The sequence below is a fragment of the Cololabis saira genome, chromosome 13, assembly GCF_033807715.1.
Source record: "Cololabis saira isolate AMF1-May2022 chromosome 13, fColSai1.1, whole genome shotgun sequence".
In the NCBI taxonomy this organism is placed as follows: domain Eukaryota; kingdom Metazoa; phylum Chordata; class Actinopteri; order Beloniformes; family Belonidae; genus Cololabis; species Cololabis saira.
Genome location: NC_084599.1, coordinates 1,605,459 through 1,628,742, shown reverse-complemented (window position 1 = coordinate 1,628,742; position 23,284 = coordinate 1,605,459). Strand labels below are relative to the sequence as shown.

Sequence of the window (23,284 nt, the reverse complement as noted above, 5' to 3'; positions counted from 1 at the left end):
GAAGAGGAGGGTGAGTGGAAGAGGAGGAGAGTGGAAGAGGAGGGTGAGGAGGGTGAGTGGAAGAGGAGGGTGAGGAGGGTGAGTGGAAGAGGAGGAGAGTGGAAGAGGAGGGTGAGTGGAAGAGGAGGAGAGTGGAAGAGGAGGGTGAGTGGAAGAGGAGGAGAGTGGAAGAGGAGGGTGAGGAGGGTGAGTGGAAGAGGAGGGTGAGGAGGGAGAGTGGAAGAGGAGGAGAGTGGAAGAGGAGGGTGAGTGGAAGAGGAGGAGAGTGGAAGAGGAGGGTGAGTGGAAGAGGAGGGTGAGTGGAAGAGGAGGGTGAGGAGGGAGAGGGGAAGAGGAGGAGAGTGGAAGAGGAGGGTGAGTGGAAGAGGAGGGTGAGGAGGGAGAGGGGAAGAGGAGGAGAGTGGAAGAGGAGGGAGACTGGAAGAGGAGGGTGAGGAGGGAGAGTGGAAGAGGAGGAGAGTGGAAGAGGAGGGAGAGTGGAAGAGGAGGGTGAGGAGAGAGAGGGGAAGAGGAGGAGAGTGGAAGAGGAGGGTGAGGAGGGAGAGGGGAAGAGGAGGAGAGTGGAAGAGGAGGGAGAGTGGAAGAGGAGGGTGAGGAGGGAGAGTGGAAGAGGAGGGTGAGGAGGGTGAGTGGAAGAGGAGTGTGAGGAGGGTGAGTGGAAGAGGAGTGTGAGGAGGAGAGTGGAAGAGGAGACGGCACCAGCCTACGGCCTACCCTCATGTCCCAGGAGAATACGGACCAGCCTGCCAGACATGACCTACACTCGGCAAAACGTGGAACCGGATCAGGCTGGAATACTCCCTTTATCCAGCAGAACATGTCTGAGCCTTTGAGTTTTCATTATTCAAAACTAACTTATTTATTTTTAAGGGCGTGAGTTTAAGAAAAACCCTGTACTGTTAATGTTATAGTGTAAGAATCAGTCCACACGATCCATGAGCCGCTGGTGGGTTCAAATGAGTCCAGGCACCAGGATTTGAACCCACCAGGCCTCAGCTGCTGCCCCCCCCCTCCCCGGGGGAAGGTGTACCACCATCTGATTGATTCTGCTCTGTTGTGGCCTGGCCTGTGTGTTCCAGCAGCAGCAGCAGCTCAGTCCTCCCTGGGGGGGAGGCGGCTCCGCTCCCCTCACTACTGCTGGGGACAGACAGTAGCAGGTTTAGTCTTTGTTCTCTCACACTGGCTCACTGCTTATTCATGAACTGATTAGATATCTGTCTTATACCCTGACTGACTTCCGTCAGCGTTTATTTCAGTCCAAGACAAGCGTCTGATCAGGTGGCTGGGAGTGGCATCCCTGACATCATCCACAGGCTTGTTTGGTTGTTGGGATTTAGAAGAGCAGATGCGAAAAGGACTGGGGCGATGAAGATAACATAACACAATCTACAAGAATCAGTAAACAAAGAAGAGGAGAAAAAACCTTGCAGAAGAGAATTGGAGCAGAGGGGGAGGAGGCAGCGTGGCGGCGGAGGCAGAGAGAGCGGATGCTCCACACCCTGAGATGCTGTGCTGGCTGGAGGAGGACGAGATGTCGGTCCAGGAGCTGCTGCAGCGGGTGCACTGTGTCATCACACATGTTGGTAAGTCGCTGTGCTTCTTCATCTTTTCATTCTCTGTTTCTCTGTGACTCCCACCATCACGTGGTCTGCTTGGAACCGGGAAAGGGTTGAAAATGTGTATCCTTGAAAATAAAAATGGAGGAGCTGCTCTTCAGGCAGCGGCCCGGTTGTAGTAAAGGATGTGTGATGGGAGAGGAAGTGGATGCAGGGCATCGTCTCATCAGGACCAGGGAAGGGGGAATGCACATGGATGAGGAGAATAGCACAAAGAAGAACAGGGTCAGAACCTGGAAAAAGACGGATAATGGAATTTGATGTTTTTTTTACTGTAACCTTATTAAAGTATTCAAGGATATGATAGATGGATCAGGGTGTGTAGCACGAGTCTGATACGCATCAATATACCCACAAACGCAATTAATCTATAATTGATAAGTATATATTTTCTTAAGAATACAATTGGGAAAGTGTTATAGACCACTATATTGTGTGTGTGTGTGTGTGTGTGTGTGTGTGTGTGTGTGTGTGTGTGTGTGTGTGTGTGTGTGTGTGTGTGTGCGCGTGTGTGTGTGTGTGCGCGTGTGTGTGAGAACGCTTTTGTTTTATCTTAATGTACCATATCAGCATCACTTCTCTGCATCTGTTCATTTTGTACATGCCCTGCATCTGGGGAAGTCCTGGCTGACGGGGAAGTAGGTTAATGAGCATGCCGTAGTAGACAGTCCCAGCCTCCATCCCTGCTCTCCCTGCTCTCCCTGCTCTCCCTTAATACATGGGCGTTAATACATCTGCTTAAGTGTCATAATTGAACCTGACGTATTCTTACCTTTCCAGTAGTAGGCTCTCTAAAGCTCCTGAGTCGTGGGACTAACAACACTGACGTTTCTGTAGGAATAGGCTGTGCATTTATGTAGTTTAAATCAGTTGTCACTGTGGATGGGGGTGACTGTGATGGCCCTCAATTCATCCATCCATCGTCTATAACCGCTTTATCCTTTGCAGGGTCACGGGGGTCTGCTGGAGAGCAGGGTCACGGGGTTCTGCTGGAGCCGATCCCAGCCATTTTCAGGCGAGAGGCAGGTTCACCCTGGACAGGTCACCAGTCCATCACAGGGCTGCTCTCAATTCAATTCAATTCAATTTTATTTGTATAGCGTCTAATACAACAGAAGTTGTCTCTAGACGCTTTCCAGAGACCCAGAACATGAACCCCCGAGCAATTATTACATCATTCATTCCCTCCATGAAAAGTGATATGAATTGATGTTTAAAAGTGAATAAATGTGAACAGAATCTTATGGTGCTTTTCCACTAGTACCTACTCAGCCGGACTCCCCTCGCCCTCGTTTCTTTTCAATACCCAGATCAGAAGTAGGAGGTTGGAGTGAAGCTGCTGTGACGTATTTGATTGTGTATCTAAACGAAGAAGACAACAACACTAAAGATGTAGAACCTGGAGGAGATGATAGATGTGCTGCTGGATCTGTGACTTGTGTTCCATATCAAGTTAAAAAAATGAGAGTGAAAGAAGCTTCAAGCGGCAACGCTTTTTTTTAAATTTAGTTTGTGTCGGCGCTGCTGAAAAGTGAGCTGGAGCCGTGAGCAGCTATGAAGAGACAGAGCTCCTGGTAGATCTGGTCGTTCCTTATCACCCATCTAGATCTTTTTAATTCTCTCCTCAGCACCAGGTTTATGAACATCTGCACCTCAGAGTTGGATCATGAAACAGACTTCTGCTGCCGTTGCTGCTGGAATAAAATGAAGAATCCGTCAAAGTCTCTTTCTCTGATTTCCTCCTCCTGACTCAGACGTCTGACTCCAACCCCCCGACCAATCGGTGGCCTGTAGTGTGATGATGTCAGATACAGCCGACTCAGCAGCTTAGAACCTCGGCAGAATAGTTACAGAAAAGTATCTACTCTGCACGTTAGAACCCTAGTGGAAAAGGGCAAAACCGAGGCTTGGCGAGGCTGAGTAGGTACTAAAGTCGGGCTGAGTAGGTACTAAAGTCGGGCTGAGTAGGTACTAAAGTCGGGCTGAGTAGGTACTAAAGTCGGGCTGAGTAGGTTCTAATGTCGGGCTGAGTAGGTACTAAAGTCGGGCTGAGTAGGTACTAAAAAGCACCAATAGAGGACATCTCTAGGCAGATAGCTTTAGCTATGAGAAGAACACAACTATTTTTATGTTAAAGTTGTGATCATGTCAGAGAACAACAGAAACATCAGTGAGATTCCCAGACTGTGGGAGCATCCCGTCATGCAGCGGGACAGGGCTCTGTCACAGAAACAGGTGGAAACCCCAGTGCAGAACTCCTCCTATGACAGAGCTCAGGTGTGATTCATGAAACAGTTGCTGTTCGGCCCAGGCCTTGACGAGCCCAGGATGTTACCTGTGCTAGATTATTAAATAGCATGCTCTAGTGCAGCACATTCACGGTCAGGGCCTTGCCCCTGTGGTGCCTACATGGAGAAATGCCCGCAGCAAAGAACTAGAACTCCCATGAGGGTCGAACTGGGACGGCGTTGTCTGAGGTGGACTAGCACTGGGCTGAAGCATGGCTACCGCCAACACGCTTTCTGTGCTTAACTCCTGCAGAGTTTGGAAAAACTACAGTCAGTGTTGTGCATGAACGAGTTCAAATGAACGCGTTCATTGAACACATTCATTTCTGTGAGAACGTTGAACTGAAGGCAACATATTTGCAAATAAAGAACTTGAACGTGAACTTGTTCATTCTGCAGATCACTAACTGGAACTTGGACTGTTCAGATGACGTGAGTTTCAGCTTCACTGTTTAGGTCCAATTATTAGGGAATAATCCTGATGACACGTACTGCTGCAGCAGCTGGATATTGTTGTCACTCCCCACATTTCACCCACACATTTAAAATACTCGACGAGACGACTTGGTACTGGTAGGCTCAGTTCTCTCTCCCTGATAGTACCCTGCGTTGTGTTTTAAGAATGGTATGAGATTGGTCTGATTTCACCTTCACTGGCCGTTTATTCTCTGTACAAACGCTGGCCAGGCACGGCTAACTCAGTCGGGTCGCACACATACTACAGGGAAATGGAAATATTTAAAGAATGAACTTTTATGAACTTAAAAATACTCCCACATACCGACTGCTGAAAAGGACTTACCTCAGTCATCCGTCCCAATACTGACGTCAGTCAGATCCGTTGATGACATCACCACACCAGCATTAAGGAGGAGGCGCCCAAGAGCCAGCATGCCACACCCAATGCAGTAACTTCCAGTATCACAATAGTAATGGCAAGTGGAATAATAACTATTTACTCACACACCAGCATAGCAACGGGCACCAGCTCCACAGCAACGGCGGCCCGAGCCCGGTGCATCTTTACATGACCAGGGAAGAGAGAGACGTTGCAGACGCAGAGCCAGTGAGACGTCACATGATGATCCTTATCATTATCTGTGGGAATTTTACACATCGTCTCCCAAAGAATCCATCCATCCATCCATCCATCGTCTACCGCTTATCCATTCCCGGGTCGCGGGGGCAGCAGCCTCAGCAGGGATGCCCAGACTTCCCTCACCCCAGACACTTCCTCCAGCTCCTCCGAGGGGAGTCCGAGGCGTTCCCAGGCCAGCCGAGAGACATAGTCTCTCCAGCGTGTCCTGGGTCTTCCCCGGGGTCTCCTCCCGGTGGGACATACCTGGAACACCTCCCATACAGATGCCCAAGCCACCTCAGCTGACTCCTCTCAATGTGAAGGAGTAGCGGCTCGACTCCTCACCCTATCTCTAAGGGAGCGTCCAGCCACCCTGCGGAGGAAACTCATCTTTAAGGGAGGAAACTCATCTCTAAGGGAGGAAACTCATCTCTAAGGAAGCGTCCAGCCACCCTGCGGAGGAAACTCATCTCGGCCGCTTGTATCCGCGATCTTGTCCTTTCGGTCACTACCCAAAGTTCATGACCATAGGTGAGGGTAGGTGCGTAGATTGACCGGTAAATAGAGAGCTTCGCCTTTCGACTCAGCTCCTTCTTCACCACGACGGTCTGGTACATCGACCGCATAACTGCGGACGCTGCACCGATCCGTCTGTCAATCTAACGCTCCATCATTCCCTCACTCGTGAACAAGACCCCGAGATACTTGAACTCTTCCACCTGAGGCAGGACTTCTCCACCCACCCGGAGAAGGCACGCCACCCTTTCCCGGTGGAGAACCATGGCCTCGGTCTTAGAGGTGCTGATTCTCATCCCTGCCGCGTCGCACTCGGCCGCAAACCGCCCCAGCACATGCTGAAGGTCCCGGTCCGATGAAGCCAACAGGACAACGTCATCCGCAAAAAGCAGAGACGAAATCCTGTGGTTCCCAAACCGGATCCCCTCCGGCCCCTGGTTGCGCCTAGAGATCCTGTCCATAAAAATTATGAACAGGACCGGTGACAAAGGGCAGCCCTGCCGGAGTCCAACATGCACTGGGAACAAGTCTGACTTACTGCCGGCAATGCGAACCAAACTCCTGCTCCGATCATACAGAGACCGGACAGCCCTTAATAGAGGGCCCCGGACTCCATACTCACCGAGCACCCCCCACAGAATGGCACGAGGGACACGGTCAAATGCCTTCTCCAGATCCACAGCGCACATGTAGACTGGTTGGGCAAATTCCCATGAACCCTTGAGCACCCTGCGGAGGGTGTAGAGCTGGTCAAGTGTTCCGCGACCGGGACGAAAACCGCATTGTTCCTCCTGAATCCGAGGTTCAACTATCGGCCGTATTCTCCTCTCCAGTACCTTGGCGTAGACTTTTCCGGGGAGGCTGAGAAGTGTGATCCCCCTATTGTTGGAACACACTCTCCGGTCCCCCTTTTTAAACAGAGGGACCACCACCCCGGTTTGCCACCCCAACGGTACTGTCCTTCCTCCATGCGATGTCGCAGAGGCGTGTCAACCAAGACAGCCCTACGACATTCAGAGACTTGAGGTACTCAGGGCGAATCTCATCCACCCCCGGTGCCCTGCCACTGAGGAGCTTACGAACTACCTCAGTGACCTCGGCTTGGGTGATGGATGAGCACGCCCCAGAGTCCTCACTCTCTGCTTCCTCAGTGGAAGGCATGTCAGTCGGGTTGAGGAGATCCTCGAAGTATTCCTTCCACCGTCCGACGATATCCCCAGTCGAGGACAACAGCTCCCCACCCACACATAAACGATGCCGGCAGAGTACTGCTTCCCCCTTCTGAAGCGCAGAACGGTCCTCCAGAATTTCCTCGAGGCCGACCGAAAGTCTTCCTCCATGGCCTTTCCGAACTCCTCCCAGACCCGGGTTTTTGCCTCCAGGACCGCCCGAGCCACGGCTCGCTTGGCCTGCCGGTACCTATCTACTGCGTCAGGAGTCCCACAGGCCAACATAGCCCGATAGGACTCCTTCTTCAGTCTGACGGCATCCTGTACTTCCGGTGTCCACCACCGGGTTCTAGGATTGCCGCCACGACAGGCACCGGAGACCTTGCGACCACAACTTCGAGCCGCCGCGTCGACAATGGAGGCAGAGAACATGGTCCACTCGGACTCAATGTCCCCCGCCTCCCCCGGGATCTGAGAGAAGCTCTCTTGGAGGTGGGAGTTGAAGACGTCCCTGACAAAGGGCTCAGCCAGATGTTCCCAACAGACCCTCACAATCCATTTGGGTCTGCCCGGTCTGTCCAACCTCCTCCTCCGCCAGCGCATCCAACTCACCACCAGGTGGTGATCAGTTGACAGCTCAGCCCCTCTCTTCACCCGAGTGTCCAAGACATGCGGCCGAAGGTCAGATGAAATGACAACAAAGTCGATCATTGACCTCCGGCCTAGGGTGTCCTGGTGCCATGTGCACTGATGGACACCCTTACGCTTGAACATGGTGTTTGTTATGGACAAACTGTGACTAGCACAGAAGTCCAACAACAAAACACCCCTTGGGTTCAGATCGGGGAGGCCGTTCCTCCCAATCAAGCCTCTCCAGGTATCACTGTCACTGCCCACGTGAGCGTTGAAGTCCCCCAGTAGAACAATGGAGTCCCCAGTTGGAGCACTATCTAGTACCCCTCCCAGGGACTCCAAGAAGGCCAGGTACTCTGCACTGCTGTTCGGCCCGTAGGCACAAACAACAGCGAGAGACCTTTTCCCGACCCGAAGGCGCAGGGAAGTGACCCTCTCGTTCACCGGGGTGAACTCCAACACATGACTGAGCTATGGGGCTATAACCAAGCCCACACCAGCCCGCCGCCTCTCACCCTGGGCAACTCCAGAGTAGTGGAGGGTCCAGCCCCTTTCAAGGAGCTGGGTTCCAGAGGCCAAGCTATGTGTGGAGGTGAGCCCGACTATCTCTAGCCGGTATCTCTCTACCTCACGCACAAGCTCCGGCTCCTTCCCCCCCAGCGAGGTGACATTCCATGTCCCCACTGCGAGGGTTTTGGTCCAGGGATTGGGTCGTTGAGGCACCCCGCCACGACTGCTACCCAGTCCACATTGCACCGGCCTGCCATGGTGCTTCCTGCGGGTGGTGGGCCTACGGGAAGGCGGACCCACGTCGCCGTTTCGGGCTGAGCCCGGCCGGGTCCCACGGGCAAAGACCCGGCCACCAGGCGCACGCCATCGAGCCCCAACCCCAGGCCTGGCTCCAGGGAGGGGCCCCGGTGACGCCGATCCGGGCGACGTAACTGTCCTTGATTTCTTTTTCTTCATGTTAGGCTTGTGAACCGCTCTTAGTCTGGCCCGTCACCTAGGACCTGTTTGCCATGGGAGACCCTACCAGGGGCGTAAGTGCCCCCGACAACATAGCTCCTGGGATCACTCGGGCACACAAACCCCTCCACCACGGTAAGGTGGCGGTTCAAGGAGGGGCTCCCAAAGAATACGACGGTAAAAATCTAACCTTTCTGTGCAAACTGTGTCCACCTGCGCTGAGAAAACAAGTCTGAACATCTGCCTCGTCAACTTCAAATTTGAAACGTCGTGTGGAGTTAAAGCATCCGTCCAGTGTGAGAAAATATCTGCAAGTCAATCAAACTAATTCATCAGCAAAGACCAAGAAAACCCAACAGCCCCAAACGACCCCAGTCCCACTGCTGCACCTTCAGGGGGAGGATTTACCTGCAACAGGTTTGACACATTGATAATGGACTACATTGTTGGAGATTTACAGTCTCTGAGTAAAGTTGAAAATCCACTAGAACAATACATGATTGTAGACAGTGAACAGTTTTAGGATAGGGTGGCGTTTCATTCGTACTTCTCACCTAAAAATATTGAAATGAACTGAATTTGAACTAGTTGTATTGTGTTCATCGGTGGTGCGCAAGAGGGCGCCGTTGTCCGACGGCACGTCCAATAGGAGAGAAGGTGGTGGAGGGTGAAAAAAAAAATCGCAGGTTGTAGATCAGAGACGATCAAGATGGAGGAAAAACTAATTTTTGCTGTGAGGAGGTGTGAGGAGGTGTGAGGAGGTGTGAGTAGATGTGAGGAGGTGTGAGTAGATGTGAGGAGGTGTGGGGAGGTGTGAGTAGATGTGAGGAGGTGTGAGTAGATGTGAGGAGGTGTGGGATACAAGACTGCACTCAGAATTAGTCTGACCCTTCCTTCCTTCGTTTGATGGACAGTTCGCCCCGGTTGTGAAAGTAGCCAGGACCGTCTCTGGGTTAGGGTTAGGGTTAGGGTTATACTCCTCCATCACCTCAACCTCCTCTTCCACGATGGAAAACAGTGTACAGTTTACTGTGTTGATATTCTGGCTTTCGTGGCGTCAAGAGCAGAGACCATTTATTTAATAAATATAAATAATCAAAAGAACAGATGGAAACAGGAAACATGAAAATGGGGAGCTTTTCAAAGTTGTAGCGGCTAAGTTTGTTTTTCTTCCAGTAGTCGTAACTTCCGGTCCGCCCCCCTATCCAATCAGAACCTTCCCAACCCCCAGACCTGCAGAGGAATTGGAGAAAGACCATCAAACGTGTTTTCCATGTAAACCTCAACTCAGAATTACTATTTCATGTAAACGCAAAGAAAAATAATTTTATTCGGAATTATTTAATTCGGAATAATTAATTCAGAATTAAAAAACATCATGTAACCGTGGCCAATGTGGGTTTATGACATTTGCATATTATTACATTCTGTGTCCAAATATTATTTTTAAGTTGTGGTTTTAAAACCCGCGACCCGGGAACGGATAAAGCGGCGGACGATGGATGGATGGATGGATGGATGGTTTTAAAACTGTTACCATATCTGTTACAAATGTTGACAGCAGTTTTAAATGAATCAAGCAAGCCCATCAGAAACAGTTAGCAAGAAGATCAGGGAGATGCTGAACTGCAGATCCTCCTTCCTACATGGAAGCTCCTCCATCCCCATTCAACGTGTTTGGCTTCTTTAAAAGGAACCCTGGCTATTAAGACATGTAGGTCTTAAAAGATAAATGTTGGTATCAATTATAACAATGTGATATAAAAAACCTTTTTGATGTCTTCGTTTTTATAAAATTTGAAAATATAATTTAACATGTAAGTCGCCATTGTTGTTTACATTCTGGGTAGTGACGTCAGACGTTGGCTCCTGCTAACCCCCGTACACTGTTTTGACACCCAGAAACGGATGAAAACACAGCTAAACAGGTGACGGCGCACCAGAAAACACAGATCAAAACACAGCTAAACATTAAGGTGACGGCGCTCCTACAAAAAAGTAAAAAAAAAAAAAAAAAAAAAAGTGCTGCACCATACAGCATGAACTATTAAAACACCATAAAACTCAGATAGACTAACCGACCACACGTTTAAACTAGCAGATAGCCGATGCTACAATAAAAACCCCAGCCAGATCTGGTGTCATTAAATTAAATATAGATTTGTTCTTGCCTATTTGACGCGAAGTCTGCGCCTCCCGTTTCGTCAAAGTCCCGGGCCAGTCCCTTCAGCCTCTGGTCTGTCATCACCCAGCACCGAAGCCGGTTTTAGGGGGGGGCAGGGGTGGGCTATGCCCACCCAAACGTGCATCCTGGCCACCGGCGTCTCCATCCCGGCGGCGAGAGCGGAGAGCGGAGAGCGGATGGCGGTGCGCTGCAGGCTCTGAAGCCCCGGCTACGCCGTCTACGGCGTAGGCTACGCAGGCTACGGCGTAGCCTAATGCACTGGTAAGATGCGCACGACGTTGATCATTTTTGCAGATTTCCCGTGCATCACAGAACTTTAATCCAGTTTGCCTGAACCGAGACGTCTTATGGGCTCCCTCGTCAGCCTCCACGGCCGGGAGAGTGCTGCTCATCTATGTTTTGGATACCTGTCCCAGTTAAACTAACGGGGCTTATCTTCCCAGAGCCACCGCTCTACGTCATCGCCCCCAGAATGCATTGCGCAGGTAAAACATGGCGCCTCCCGCAGGTCAAAATATGTGATAAACATTGTAGATTTTTAAAGCAATTAGATTATTTTATGTGTTTCTAACAGCATATTTTAGTATAAGAGAACAATTGTGGCTAATTAGGGACTACAAGTCTTAATAGCCAGGGTTCCTTTTAAAGGTCAGATCCAACAGTTTTATACTGGTGACAGCCTTTTCTCAAGGAGCATCCAAGATTCAAGATTCAAGATTCTCTTTATTGTCATTGTAACAAGTGCAACGAAAGGTAGGGTGCAGGCCTTCAGTACAACAAAAAACAGTGCAATATTAACAATAAATATATAAAACAACATAAAAAAAAAAAAAATATATATATATATATATATATATATATATATATATATATATATAAAAAACAACCATATAAAAACAATATACAGACTTAAAGAATGTTTGAGGCATTTATGGCTCTGACAGCGGTTGGGAAAAAACTGTTTTTCAGTCTGTTTGTCCTGGATTTGATGGCCCTGTAGCGTCTTCCTGACGGCAATGGCTCAAACAGGTCGTGGCCCGGGTGGGATGATCCATCATGATGGTGTTGGCTCTCCTGAGGCAGTTAGAGCCGTGAAGGTCCACAAGTGTGGGTAGAGGGCACCCAATGACCTTCTCAGCCATTCTGGTGACCCTCTGGAGCTCTTTCCTGTTTGCCACTGTGCAGCTGGCAAACCATGTGCAAAGGCAGTAGGTGAGGATGCTTTCCATGGTGGAGCGGTAAAAAGACACGAGCAGTCTCTGGCTGATGTTGTTCTTCCTGAGGATTCTCAGGAAGTGGAGTCTCTGTTGTGCCTTTTTTACCACCTGTGTGGTGTTCTTGTTCCAGGTCAGTTTATCCTCTATGTGGACCCCGAGGAAGCAGAAGTCACTGACCCTTTCCACACAGGTCTCTCACCAATGTGAATGGGCTGAATGTCCGTTTTATTTCGCCTAAAGTCTATGATTAGCTCCTTTGTTTTGGATGTGTTCAGGAGCAAGTTATTTTCTTTACACCACACAGTAAGCTGTTTCACCTCATCGCGGTATGCAGATTCGTCCCCTCCAGTGATGCAACCTACCACTGTGGTGTCATCCGCATACTTAATGAAGGTGTTGCTGGCGTGGATGGGGGTGCAGTCTGAAGTGTAAAGGGTGCAAAGCAGAGGACTCAGCACGCAGCCTTGAGGGGACCCGGTGCTGAGTGTGAGAGCTGTGGAGGTGTGGGGGCCAATCCTGACCTTCTATGGGCAGTTTGACAGGACGTCTTTAATCCAAAGGCATGTGGAGTGAGGTAGTCCGAGGTTCAGCAGTTTCCCCCACGAGACCGTTAAAGGCTGAACTGTAATCTACAAAGAGAAGGCGGGTGTAGTTCCCCTGTTTTTCCAGGTGGGTCAGCGCTGTGTGTAGGGCTGCGTTCACGGCGTCCTCTGTCGACCTATTTGCCTTGTAGGCAAATTGGTATGGGTCCAAGCTGGGGGTTATGAAGGTCGTGATGTGACTCCTAAGCAGTTTTTCGAAGCACTTCATCACCACTGGTGTAAGTGCGACAGGCCGGTAGTCGTTGAGGCTGGTTGTGGGGGATTTTTTGGGTAGGGGGACTACAGTAGAGGTCTTCAGGCAGGTTGGGACTATGGACTGTGTCAGGGACAGGTTGAAGATTTTGGTAAAAATCCCCGCAAGCTGGTCTGCACAGTCTTTCAGCACCTGTCCGGAGATGCCGTCAGGGCCCATTGCTTTATGCGGGTTGACACCCCTCAGCGTGCGCCTCACCTCGTGCACTCCCACCGTGAGGGTGGGGCTGCTCCCGGCCGCTGGTGGCGGCGTGGCTGCTCCTGACGGTTTGGTCTCGAAGCGAGCGAAGAAGAGGTTTAGTTCTTCTGCCAGCGCTGCGTCGCCCTCAGCAGCTCTGATGCCGGGTTTGTAGTTGGTGAGGTGCTGGACTGCCATCCATGCCTGCCTGCTGTTGTTGCTGTACAGGTGGTTGTCAATCCTTCCAGCACCTCACCATCCTCCCAGCTCCCCCCACAGTCTTTGGTTAACTGCCTCTCAGCCATAAAATCTTGGATGACAACTAACTTCCTCAAACTGAACAGCAATAAGACGGAGATCATGGTTGTGGCCCCAAAGTCACTGCTCCGGAAGGTTGGAGATCTGCTCATCCGGGTGGACGGCTGCACCATCACGCCATCCTCCGAGGCCCGTAATCTGGGCGTCATCTTGGACTCCACCCTCTCCTTCCAGTCACACATCAAGTCGGTCACCAAATCTGCCTTCTATCAGCCCAGAAACATTGCAAGTCTCCGTCCCTCACTCTCTAACTCTGTGGCAGAAACACTAATCCACGTTTTCATCACCTCCCGACTGGACTACTGTAATGGAGTCCTGTCTGGGGTTCCAAGTAAAACCCTGGACAGGCTCCAGTACGTGCAGAATTCAGCTGCCAGGGTTCTCACCCACACCAAGCCCTGGCAGCATATCACCCCCACCCTCATCCACCTCCACTGGCTACCTGTTAAGTTCCGCATTCGGTACAAACTCCTCCTACTCACCTACAAATCCCTTCACACTCTGGCCCCCCAGTACCTGTCCGACCTCCTTCATCACCACACTCCCTCCCGGAACCTGCGGTCTTCAGACGCTGGTCTGCTCTCCATCCCCCGGACCAGACTGAAGACCTTTGGGGACAGAGCCTTCAGTGTTGCTGCCCCCACCCTTTGGAACTCTCTCCCCGCTGTAATCCGTGACTCCCCTTCTCTGGACAGTTTCAAAACCCAACTCAAAACCCACCTTTTCACCCTGGCTTTTCCCCATTAGTGCCCACCCCCCCCTGTTGTTTTGTCCCGATGGTGTTTTGTTTTGTTTTGTTTTGTTTTGTTTGTTCTTCCTTGGTTTGCCTATGATCTGTAAAGCGACCTTGGGTTCCTTGAAAGGCGCTATATAAATGCAAGTTATTATTATTATTATTATTATTATTCTCCTGTAGTCCTCCTTGGCCTTCATGATGCCTCTCTTCAGGTTGGCGCGGGCTGTGCTGTAGAGAGCCCTGTCACCAGCTTTGAAGGCGGTGTTTCTCTCCCTCAGCAGCTGCTTCACCTCTCTGGTCATCCAGGGTTTCTGATTGGGGTAGACCCGTATGCGTTTCTCCACTGTAACCATGTCTACACAGTTCTCGATGTAGCATAGTACAGTGTCTGTAAATACATCCAGGTCTTCGTCCTCGAAGATCTCCCAGTCAGTGCTGTCGAAACTAGGGATGGGAATTGATAAGATTTTTTCGATTCCGATTCTCTTATCGATTCTGCTTATCGATTCGATTCTTCATCGATTCTCTTATCGATTCTCATTTGGAAAAAAGGAGAAGAAACAATTTTAGTATCAACTTTGTTTTAATAAAACAAAGTTGTTTCAATTTCTTTGTTTCTCCGATCTTTTTTGTTCAAAGATATAAAACTTTTATATCTTTGAACAAAAAAAATATAAGTGAGGTCTTAAGACGCCCCCAGCCTTAGGCTCCTCGATGGTGCCAGGGGGTCCCCACAAAATGATTTGTAATATACAGTAAAATATGTATTTAATATAAAATAATAATAATAAAATAAATATTCTTCTGTAGAAATTAACGAAAAACAACAAATTATTTTGTGGCAATTACACAAGAATGTCCAGTAACATGTTCAACACCACAAACTTAGTCACTGCTGGTGACATTTATCTATTCTGGCCTGATACTCTTCCCTGCCTTGATGAAAGGAGAATCTAGCGGTAGAAGCTCTTTAACTCTCCATAGATGAGCTGACGAGCTGCAGCTGTGTCAGGAGCTCCGCTGTCCGCCGGAGTGCAGCTCTTCTAAAGCATGATTTATGGTCCGCGTTAAATCGACGCAGAGCCTACGGCGTAAGGTACGCGGCGACGCACGCCGTACGGTGCGTGTTGCCGCGTACCCTACGCCGTAGGCTCTGCGTTGGTGTAACGCGGAACCATAAATCAGCCTTACCACATGCAGGCTGACTCCGCGCTCCCAGCGGATCAGCCGGCTGAGTCCTAACAGTTTCCCCCCTCTGTTGAAATGTCTACATTGCAAGAATTGTCGCCCTGTTGTCATCCTTTTTGGTAAAATGTAACCAAACTTCCCAGCGTTTATGCCGCTTTGTCCCCGTGTTTTCCTGCTGGGCGCAAATGCGCATGCTGCGCAACGTGCTTGGTGACGTCATTCGCGCCCACTGGAATCGATAAGGGAATCGTTTGCGAAAAAGGCAAACGATTCCAAGGAATTGAAACACTGGGAACCGGTTCTCAACAAGAACTGGTTCTCGATTCCCATCCCTAGTCGAAACAGTCCTGCAGCTGCTGAGAAGCACTCTCTGGCCACATTTTGACGGTCTTGATGGTGTGGGGGGTGGATTTTCGGAGGGGGGTGTATGTGGGAATGAGTTGTAAAAGGATGTGGTCTGACTTCCCTAGGTGTGGTGCAGGTCTGGCCCTGTAGCCCATCTTTACGTTGGTGTAAACCTTGTCCAGAGTGTTGGCTCCTCTCGTAGCACACTTCACATGCTGGTGGAGTTTAGGGAGCACTGATTTTAACTCTACATGATTAAAATCTCCCGCGATAATATGTACCGCATCTGGATGTCGGTTCTGCTGCAGGCTAATGTTGCTATGCAATAGTCTTACAGCCGAGCTAGCATTAGCATCCGGTGGAATGTAAACCACGGTTAGCATGACCCCAGTGAACTCCCGAGGGAGGTAGAATGGCCGGCATTTCACAGTCAAATATTCCAAGTCAGGGGAACAATGAGTGGCTATAGTTGCTGTGTTGTTACACCAGTTGTTATTGATGTACATACACAAGCCTCCTCCTTTGCTCTTATCGGAGTCATTGGTCCTGTCGAGGCGCCGTGTTGTGTAGCATGTTAGCTCGATAGCCGAGTCTGGGATGGATGAATGTAGCCATGTTTCGGTGAGAAGTAGAACACAGCAGTCTCTGGTGAAGTTATCCGAGGCTGCCTGGAGCCTCAATTCGTCCATTTTGTTGGTGAGGGATCTCACATTAGCGAGGAGAAGGCTGGGGAGCAGTGGTTTGTGTGGCCGCTTCCGTAGCCTGGCAAGCCCACCGGCCCTGCATCCCCGCTTCTGTTTACGGTCCCTGCGCCGCCTTCGCTTCCTTCTTGTTAGGATCGTGATCCACGACGAGCCGGCATCTCTTGGTAAGGACTTCGGGATGTTGTATGAGTGAATGGACTCCGCTGTAATACTCCTCTCGCACAAAACTCCAATTTTTAACAGATCCTGTCGGCTGTAGGTGATGTTGGCTCGACAGGCTGCAGTCAAAACAAGCAGGACGTACATAACAAACAGTAAAACAAGGCACTGAAGGTGAGAGCACCGAGCCGCAGCGTCATCTTGTTTTCCAACCAAATAGAACTTAAATGTGCCAGGGACTGTACTTGCTGCCCCAATCCCCGTTTAGGACAGCAGGTTAACATCCGGAATGGCCATTTCAAAATGGGGCCCCATTTACTGATGATTTATTCATATTCTCCCCCATAAAAATGCATAGGTTTTGTTGCCATGGTAACAAGCCCAATAGGATAGTATGGGACAATTTGGCTTCAATATCTCAAAAGTTGTAAACAACAGCCTAATGAAATCAGTATGTTGTAGTCCACAACGTCCCGAGTCTTTTAACGTTGGATCGATGTCTCTGCGATGTCGTGTTGCCGAGCAACAAGCGTCCAAATTTAGATCTATAACCTGTCTTATAGCTGTAAGAGCGTCTGCACCCAGCAGTTTGATGCTCCTGTGTCTACTGTTGTGGGTACAGACAACTATGGCTCTTTAATTTTGTGACATGCTGAAAAGAAAAGTTCTGGCCTGTACCTCTGAGTATTAAAAAAAAAAAAAAAGCATGGTGGTGTTGTGCAACTCAGGTAGCTAAGCTGTCCAGTTATCGAAGGGTTATTAATAATTTTATTCAAGAATTATTAATAATTAATAAAGTCGACTATTTATCAAATTGAAAGACCAATATGATAAATAAAATCCTCGGGGCACCACCCTGTTCCTTAAGCAGGGAAATGATAACTTTTACAGCAGAATATCAGTCTCAGAAATTAAGGTTTTTGCCTAGTATACAGTAATTGAAGGCGTGCAGTTCGAGCTCTGAGCTCTGTCAAACAAATCAATTGTGACCAAAATGCATGAAATAACAAAAACCACTCATTAAAAATCAATCAGAATTTATTTACATACGGGTATCAAAGAAGATGTAAATAAATACCCCAAATAAATCCCGATGGCACACTACGTTATTATAGAACCAGTAATTAACTAGAAAAACATCAATAGAAATGAAATGAAAGTTAAATGCACGGAATGAAAAATAAATCAAAGCAATAATAATAAAGATGATAAAGAACACAATAATGATAACGTACAGTAATACGCATACAGTAATCTCATTAACCACAAGTTCAGCTTTACACCGTTCTAACTGACTGATCGCCCAAACACGACCTCACGTCTCCTCTGGATTCTGGATCTTGGCTGCGGGCTCTGTCGGTGGTGGCCGGGTTCCTGCCGGGGGTTCCCGGTGTCGGAGAGTTCCGGTTCAGCTTTGATCCCACCGCCGATCGCTTCTGGCGGGGATGCTCCGATAGCGAGCGGTTCCTCAGTCTCTGTCCTGCTCCTAAGTTCAAAAAGAAAAGGGCAACAGTTGCTGCAGCGGCGCCTCACGCTGGCTCTCTGGTCCTGACCGCGGCCTCAACAACGGCTTCGTTGCGCACGGGGGGCCGGTTCCTCCCTCGGAACGTCGGCTCACGTCCCGTGTGTGTCGCCGGGCTGCGGGAGGGGTTCGCGGGTCCAAGGCTGGAGCTTCTACGGCGGGTTCTGGCGGAGCAGTCGTCCTGGACGGCACGGTCCCTGGTGTGGGGAAAGTGCTCAAAGGAAGAAAGGAGTTAGCAGACAGAGAGAGTTGAGAGCGCAGCGCTCTGGTATCGGATTTTACGCCCGGCCTGTTAATGCAGGTCCTGAACGGCTCCCTCCCCGCCCCAGGCTCTCGGGGAAAAGGTGAGTAGATGCGGCAGCGGCTGCACCGTCGGCAGGAACGTCCGTTCGGTCCGCTGGCTGAGGGAGACAGAGAGAGCGCTGGACAGGAGCGGGCTTTGAGTTCCGCGGGCTGCGTGACGTCACCAGCCCCTGGCCAGCGATTGGGTGCTCGCCGCTTTTGGGCTTGGGGGCGGTTTTTACTGTGAGAGACAGTCTCCCCCCTTCAGGACCCTCCACTGGTTTCCTGGGGGCTCCACTGCGTCTGAACCCCCCTGGTGTCGTAACCCCAGGGAGTCTGTTCTCTGGTCCATTTGCGTTGTCTTTTCCTTTGTTCCTCCAGGAACCCTGCTGATTTTGTGGGGCTTATGGGTCTGACCCCCCCCTGGTGTCGTAAACCCCATGGAGTCTGTTCTCTGGTCTGGAGTCATGCAGTCATAAAACTCTGGCCCCAGGACGAAACCCAAGTCTGGCTTTCACTTGGAATTCATAATCCTGAAATGTTCATATACATTTATAACAGTCCACATGATCACTGGATGTGGTCCAACAGTGGAGTTTAAATGACTGATCTGACTGACAGGGTCTCCACATCGCACCGCTGTCCTGTCAACAACACTGACCGCAATCTGGAAGGACACAGAACACATCTGGAGGTCAACTTAAACCAAAAACAGCACATTTACTCTGTCACAGGTGTGTCTGAAACACCTTTCATTCTTACTTTTTTATGTCTTTAATGTGATAAATGTTAAATTACATGCAGACTTTTTAAAGTTAACAGAACAGGACTACTTTGTCTCGTTCCAAACTTCAATTCATAATGCTTTTGACCATTTATTTCTAAATTAAAAGTCAATTTAAAAAAGAGAAAAGAAAAGTTCTTATCAGGATTTACCTTGAGGCGAGTGCTTTCATAATGTAAAACAAAAGGTTTAACTGTAATATACTTTGACTTTAAGACAACCCACATATCCAAAAAGACATGCGCAAAGACACAGGTGAGTCGGTGTAGTAGACTGACGTTCATAATCATAACCAAACTACACAAAAAGCTAGGGAAAGTGTCAAGGTTGACATTCCCCCCAGCCTTCAGTTTCTGTCTTGCCCCGCCTGTGTCCCATCTGCCCTGATTGTGTCTGCACCTGTGTCTCGTCATGTCTTGTAATCCCCTCTGTGGACTGTGGGGACATCTGGAATCTGTCCCTTGAGGGTGGGCCGGCGCCCCTTGAGGGGGGGCCAGCGCCACGGACCCAGCAGCACACAGCAGTCATGTGGAAGCAGCAGCGGGATGACCAGAGGGGGGGTGCAGGCAGGCGGAAGCAGCGACAGCAGACATCCACGTAGGCAGGTGGAAGCAGCAACGGGATGACCGGGGATGGGGGGGGGGGGGGGGGGGGGGGGCGGGAACACAGGCCAGAACGCAGCTCCCGAGGCTCCAGCCTGCAAACATGCACAAAAGAGAAAAAAGGGGGGCCGGCACAAGAAACTACAGGAGCGATGGACAAAAATGATAGCTATGAGATATTTATAATAAATAAAAATGGTAATGGAGAAGAGAGGCAGGGAAAAGGAGAGGAGAAGAAGGGTGAGAGGCACCGCCCAGCGGATCATGTCGGTGCCCCCCTGCAGCATAAGCCTATAGCAGCATATCTACCGCAAAGCTATATTTGAGACTAACTATTATAGTTTTGTTCTATAGCTGCAACTATGACTACTGACTCTAACACACTAGAGTTTACACTACCTAGAGATTTACCAACACCAGCTAGAGGTTTACTAAACACTAACTATAGGCTTTACTAAACAGAAAGGTTTTAAGTTTAGTTTTAAAGGTGGAGGTGGTGTCAGCCTCCTTAACCCAGATTGGAAGTTGGTTCCATAGTAATGGTGCCTGATAGCAGAACGCCCGCCCTCCAAATCTACATTTAGATACTCTAGGAACTACGAGTAAACCTGCACCCTGGGAGCGGAGAGCTCTGCCAGGAACATAAGGCACTATCAAATCTTGTAAATACTGCGGAGCTAAGTGGTTTTGGGCTTTATATGCAAGTCTGGTGACCCACATCTATGTACTGTGAGAGACATTCACCCAGGTACTGTGCCTTTAAGGTCTCGGGGAAAGAGTGATCGGGCGGGGTACTTCCGTTTCCGGTTGGTGCGTTGTTGTTATGATTCCGATCATGCATCTGTAATGCGGAGATGTGGGAGCATTAAGTAAACTTACTCAAACGCACCAGAGTGTCTCGTCTCGCTGTTTACTACCCCACAATTTGGTGACCCTGATGTGAGATCTGAACGACATAAACGAGGACAACAACGCCGCTGCCGCCGCCGCGGCTAACGTGCACACTAATATATATGCCGCGACAGTCAAACTGCCCGACTTTTGGCAGCAGAACCATCGGCCGTGGTTTCAACATATAGAAGCCCAGTTCCAGCTGAGGGGAATAACCCAGGACGTAACAAAATATTACCATGTTGTGTCGGCTTTGGACACTGCAACAACAGCACGTGCAATGATGCTGCTGGAAGATCCACCCGAGAAGGGGAAGTACGAGGCTCTGAAGACGTTCCTGCTTAAACTATACGAACTGTCGGAGTTGGAGAAGGCGGACCGTTTGCTGTCTCTCAACGGCCTCGGTGATGGGAAACCGTCAGAGCTGATGGAGAGGATGTTGGCTGTTCTAGGATCAGCTGACCCATCATTCCTCTTCACACACATTTTCCTGCACCAGCTTCCAGGGCCAGTTCGCACAGCTCTGGCCAGTAACCGTCTCTCGTCCACCAAGGACTACCGTGGCTTGGCGGCAGAGGCGGACAGGGTTTTCCTGGCCAACAGGCAGCAGTTTGTCCACGCACTGTTGCCGCAGCAGCATGCCTCAACACCATTTTCTCCCATGGAGGAGGACATGGACACCGCGGCGGCGGTGATGGGCTGCCGCCAGACCGACGACGGGCTCTGCTACTACCACGCCAGATTTGGAGCCAAGGCTAAACAGTGTCGCAAACCTTGCAGTTTCAAGCAGCAGGGAAACGCCAGGGCCGGCGCTCGTTAGCGGCCATGGGCGCCGGCTGCGACTGCAAGCTGCACTTCATCTCTGACTCTCTGTCTGGCCGGCGGCTGCTGGTAGATTCCGGCGCGCAACGCAGTATTCTACCAGCACAGGCCATGGACACCGTGGCCGGCGGACATGGGCCCCAGATGGACGCCGCTAACGGCACACCTATACGGACTTACGGCACCAGGTTCGTGGAGGTGTGTTTTGGCGGGCGGTGGTTCGGCTGGGACTTTGTGATGGCGGCTGTGTCCACGCCGCTCCTGGGCGCGGATTTCCTCTGCGCTTTCAACCTGCTGGTGGATGTTAAAAACTGTCGCCTGGGGGGCACGGTGGCGCAGCAGGTAGTGCAGCCGTCTCACAGCTAGAAGGTCCTGGGTTCGATTCCCGCCGGGGACGCTGTGGGCGCTGAAGTGCGTGTTAGTTCTCCCATGACTTCAGTGCCCACACCCTGGGTGGGGTTGGTGAAAGGATCTTTCTGTGTGGAGTTTGTATGTTCTCCCCGTGTTCCCTTGGGTAGCTAATGTGAGCTACCCTCACAAAAACATGCACACAGTCCTGGGCTACACATGCCCCCTCTGGCCAACCGGGGCGCCAGATGGGGTGGGGAGGATCTGGCCGGAATAATGTGATCCTTCCACGCGCTACGTCCGGTCAGAGAATCCTCACCCTGTCCGGTGAAAAGAAGCGGTCCGTCACTCCTCAGGATAAGAAGGAGACCTGAGCTCAGTGTAGGGCCCTCCCTGGGTTGAAAGAGGGGAGCAATGCCCAGGACTGTTACTTAGGTATGAGCACTGGGTGATGAAATGGGTAAATAATCGGGGATAAAAAAATATAAAAAAAAAAAAAAAAAAAAAACTGTCGCCTGATTGACGCCCTGTCGTTTGCTTCCTACCCCTGCACGCTTGGAGGGGGCGGAGCACTCTGCCTGTCTAACATGCTCGCCACAGGAGACCCATATCAGCGCCTGCTCGCCAGTGGCTAAGCATGGCGTGGAGCACCATATCACCACCGTGGGCCCGCCAGTCTACGCCCGGGCCCGGCGCCTCGACTCCGCCAAGCTGGCCATCGCCCGGGAGGAGTTCTCGACCATGGAACGCCTCGGCATTGTGCGGCGGTCGAACAGCCCGTGGGCGTCTCCCCTGCATATGGTAACTAAGGCTGGCGGTTGGCGGTTGGCGGTTGGCGCCCCTGTGGCGATTTCCGCCGGTTGAATAACGTCACGACCCCCGACCGGTACCCCGTCCCGCACATACAGGACTTCTCAGCCCATCTGGCGGGAGCCGTCATTTTCTCCAAGGTGGACCTGGTGCGCGGATACCATCAGGTGCCAGTACATCCACAGGATATACCGAAGACGGCTGTCGTCACCCCCTTTGGCCTTTTTGAATTTTTGCGCATGCCTTTTGGCCTCCGGGGGGTGGCGCAGACGTTCCAGCGCTTAATGGACTCGGTGCTTCGGGACATGCCGTTTTTGTTTGTTTTTTTGGATGACATTTTGATAGCGAGCTCGTCCGTCGACCAACACATGGCGCACCTCCGCCAGCTGTTTGAACGGCTCAGTGAGCACGGGCTCATTGTCAACCCGGCCAAGTGCCAGTTTGGACAGTCCTCCATCACCTTCCTGGGACACCACGTCACGCCGCAGGGGGCTGTGCCTCTGCCCGCCAGAGTGGAGGCCGTCAACCAGTTTCCGCGCCCCAGCACGGTGCAGTCACTTCAGGAGTTCCTGGGGATGGTGAACTTCTACAACCGGTTCCTGCCCCACGCTGCCCGTCTTATGCGCCCTTTGTAGGAGGCCCTGCGCGGCAAGGCGCCCAAGGACAGCTTGGACTGGTCCCCGGAGATGAACACCGCTTTCGAGGACGCTAAGACAGCTCTGGCGGACGCAGCCCTGCTTGCTCACCCGTCACCCTCTGCTCCGATCGCACTTACGACAGACGCCTCGAACTATGCCGTCGGGGCAGTGTGTGAGCAGTGGGTGGACGGCGCCTGGCAGCCACTGGCTTTCTTTAGCAGGCAGCTCCGTGGCTCGGAGTGCAAGTATAGTGCCTTTGACAGAGAGCTGCTGGGACTGTTCCTGGCGACCAGGCATTTTCGGTTCCTGTTGGAGGGGCGCCGTTTCACTGCGTTTGTGGATCACAAGCCACTGACATTCTCCATGGCGAAGACGTCGGAGCCGTGGTCAGCGCGGCAGCAGCGCCATCTCTCGGCAATCTCCGAGTTCACCACG

General features: G+C 50.9%; 1 protein-coding gene across 4 annotated transcripts in view; it reads left to right on the top strand.

Moving 5' to 3' along the window:
• The first annotated feature begins 1,164 nt into the window (after positions 1-1,164).
• mcf2l2 (MCF.2 cell line derived transforming sequence-like 2) overlaps positions 1,165-23,284 on the top strand; it is a 145,824-nt gene continuing 123,704 nt past the window's right edge. For 2 of the 4 annotated variants that reach the window (XM_061737346.1, XM_061737343.1), the window contains exon 1: positions 1,167-1,583. In XM_061737346.1, the coding sequence (XP_061593330.1) occupies positions 1,505-1,583 (79 nt within the window). In that variant the 5' untranslated portion in view covers positions 1,167-1,504. Of the gene's footprint in view, positions 1,584-23,284 lie in introns of all 4 variants that reach the window. The other 2 variants (XM_061737347.1, XM_061737348.1) reach the window with 2 other exon arrangements.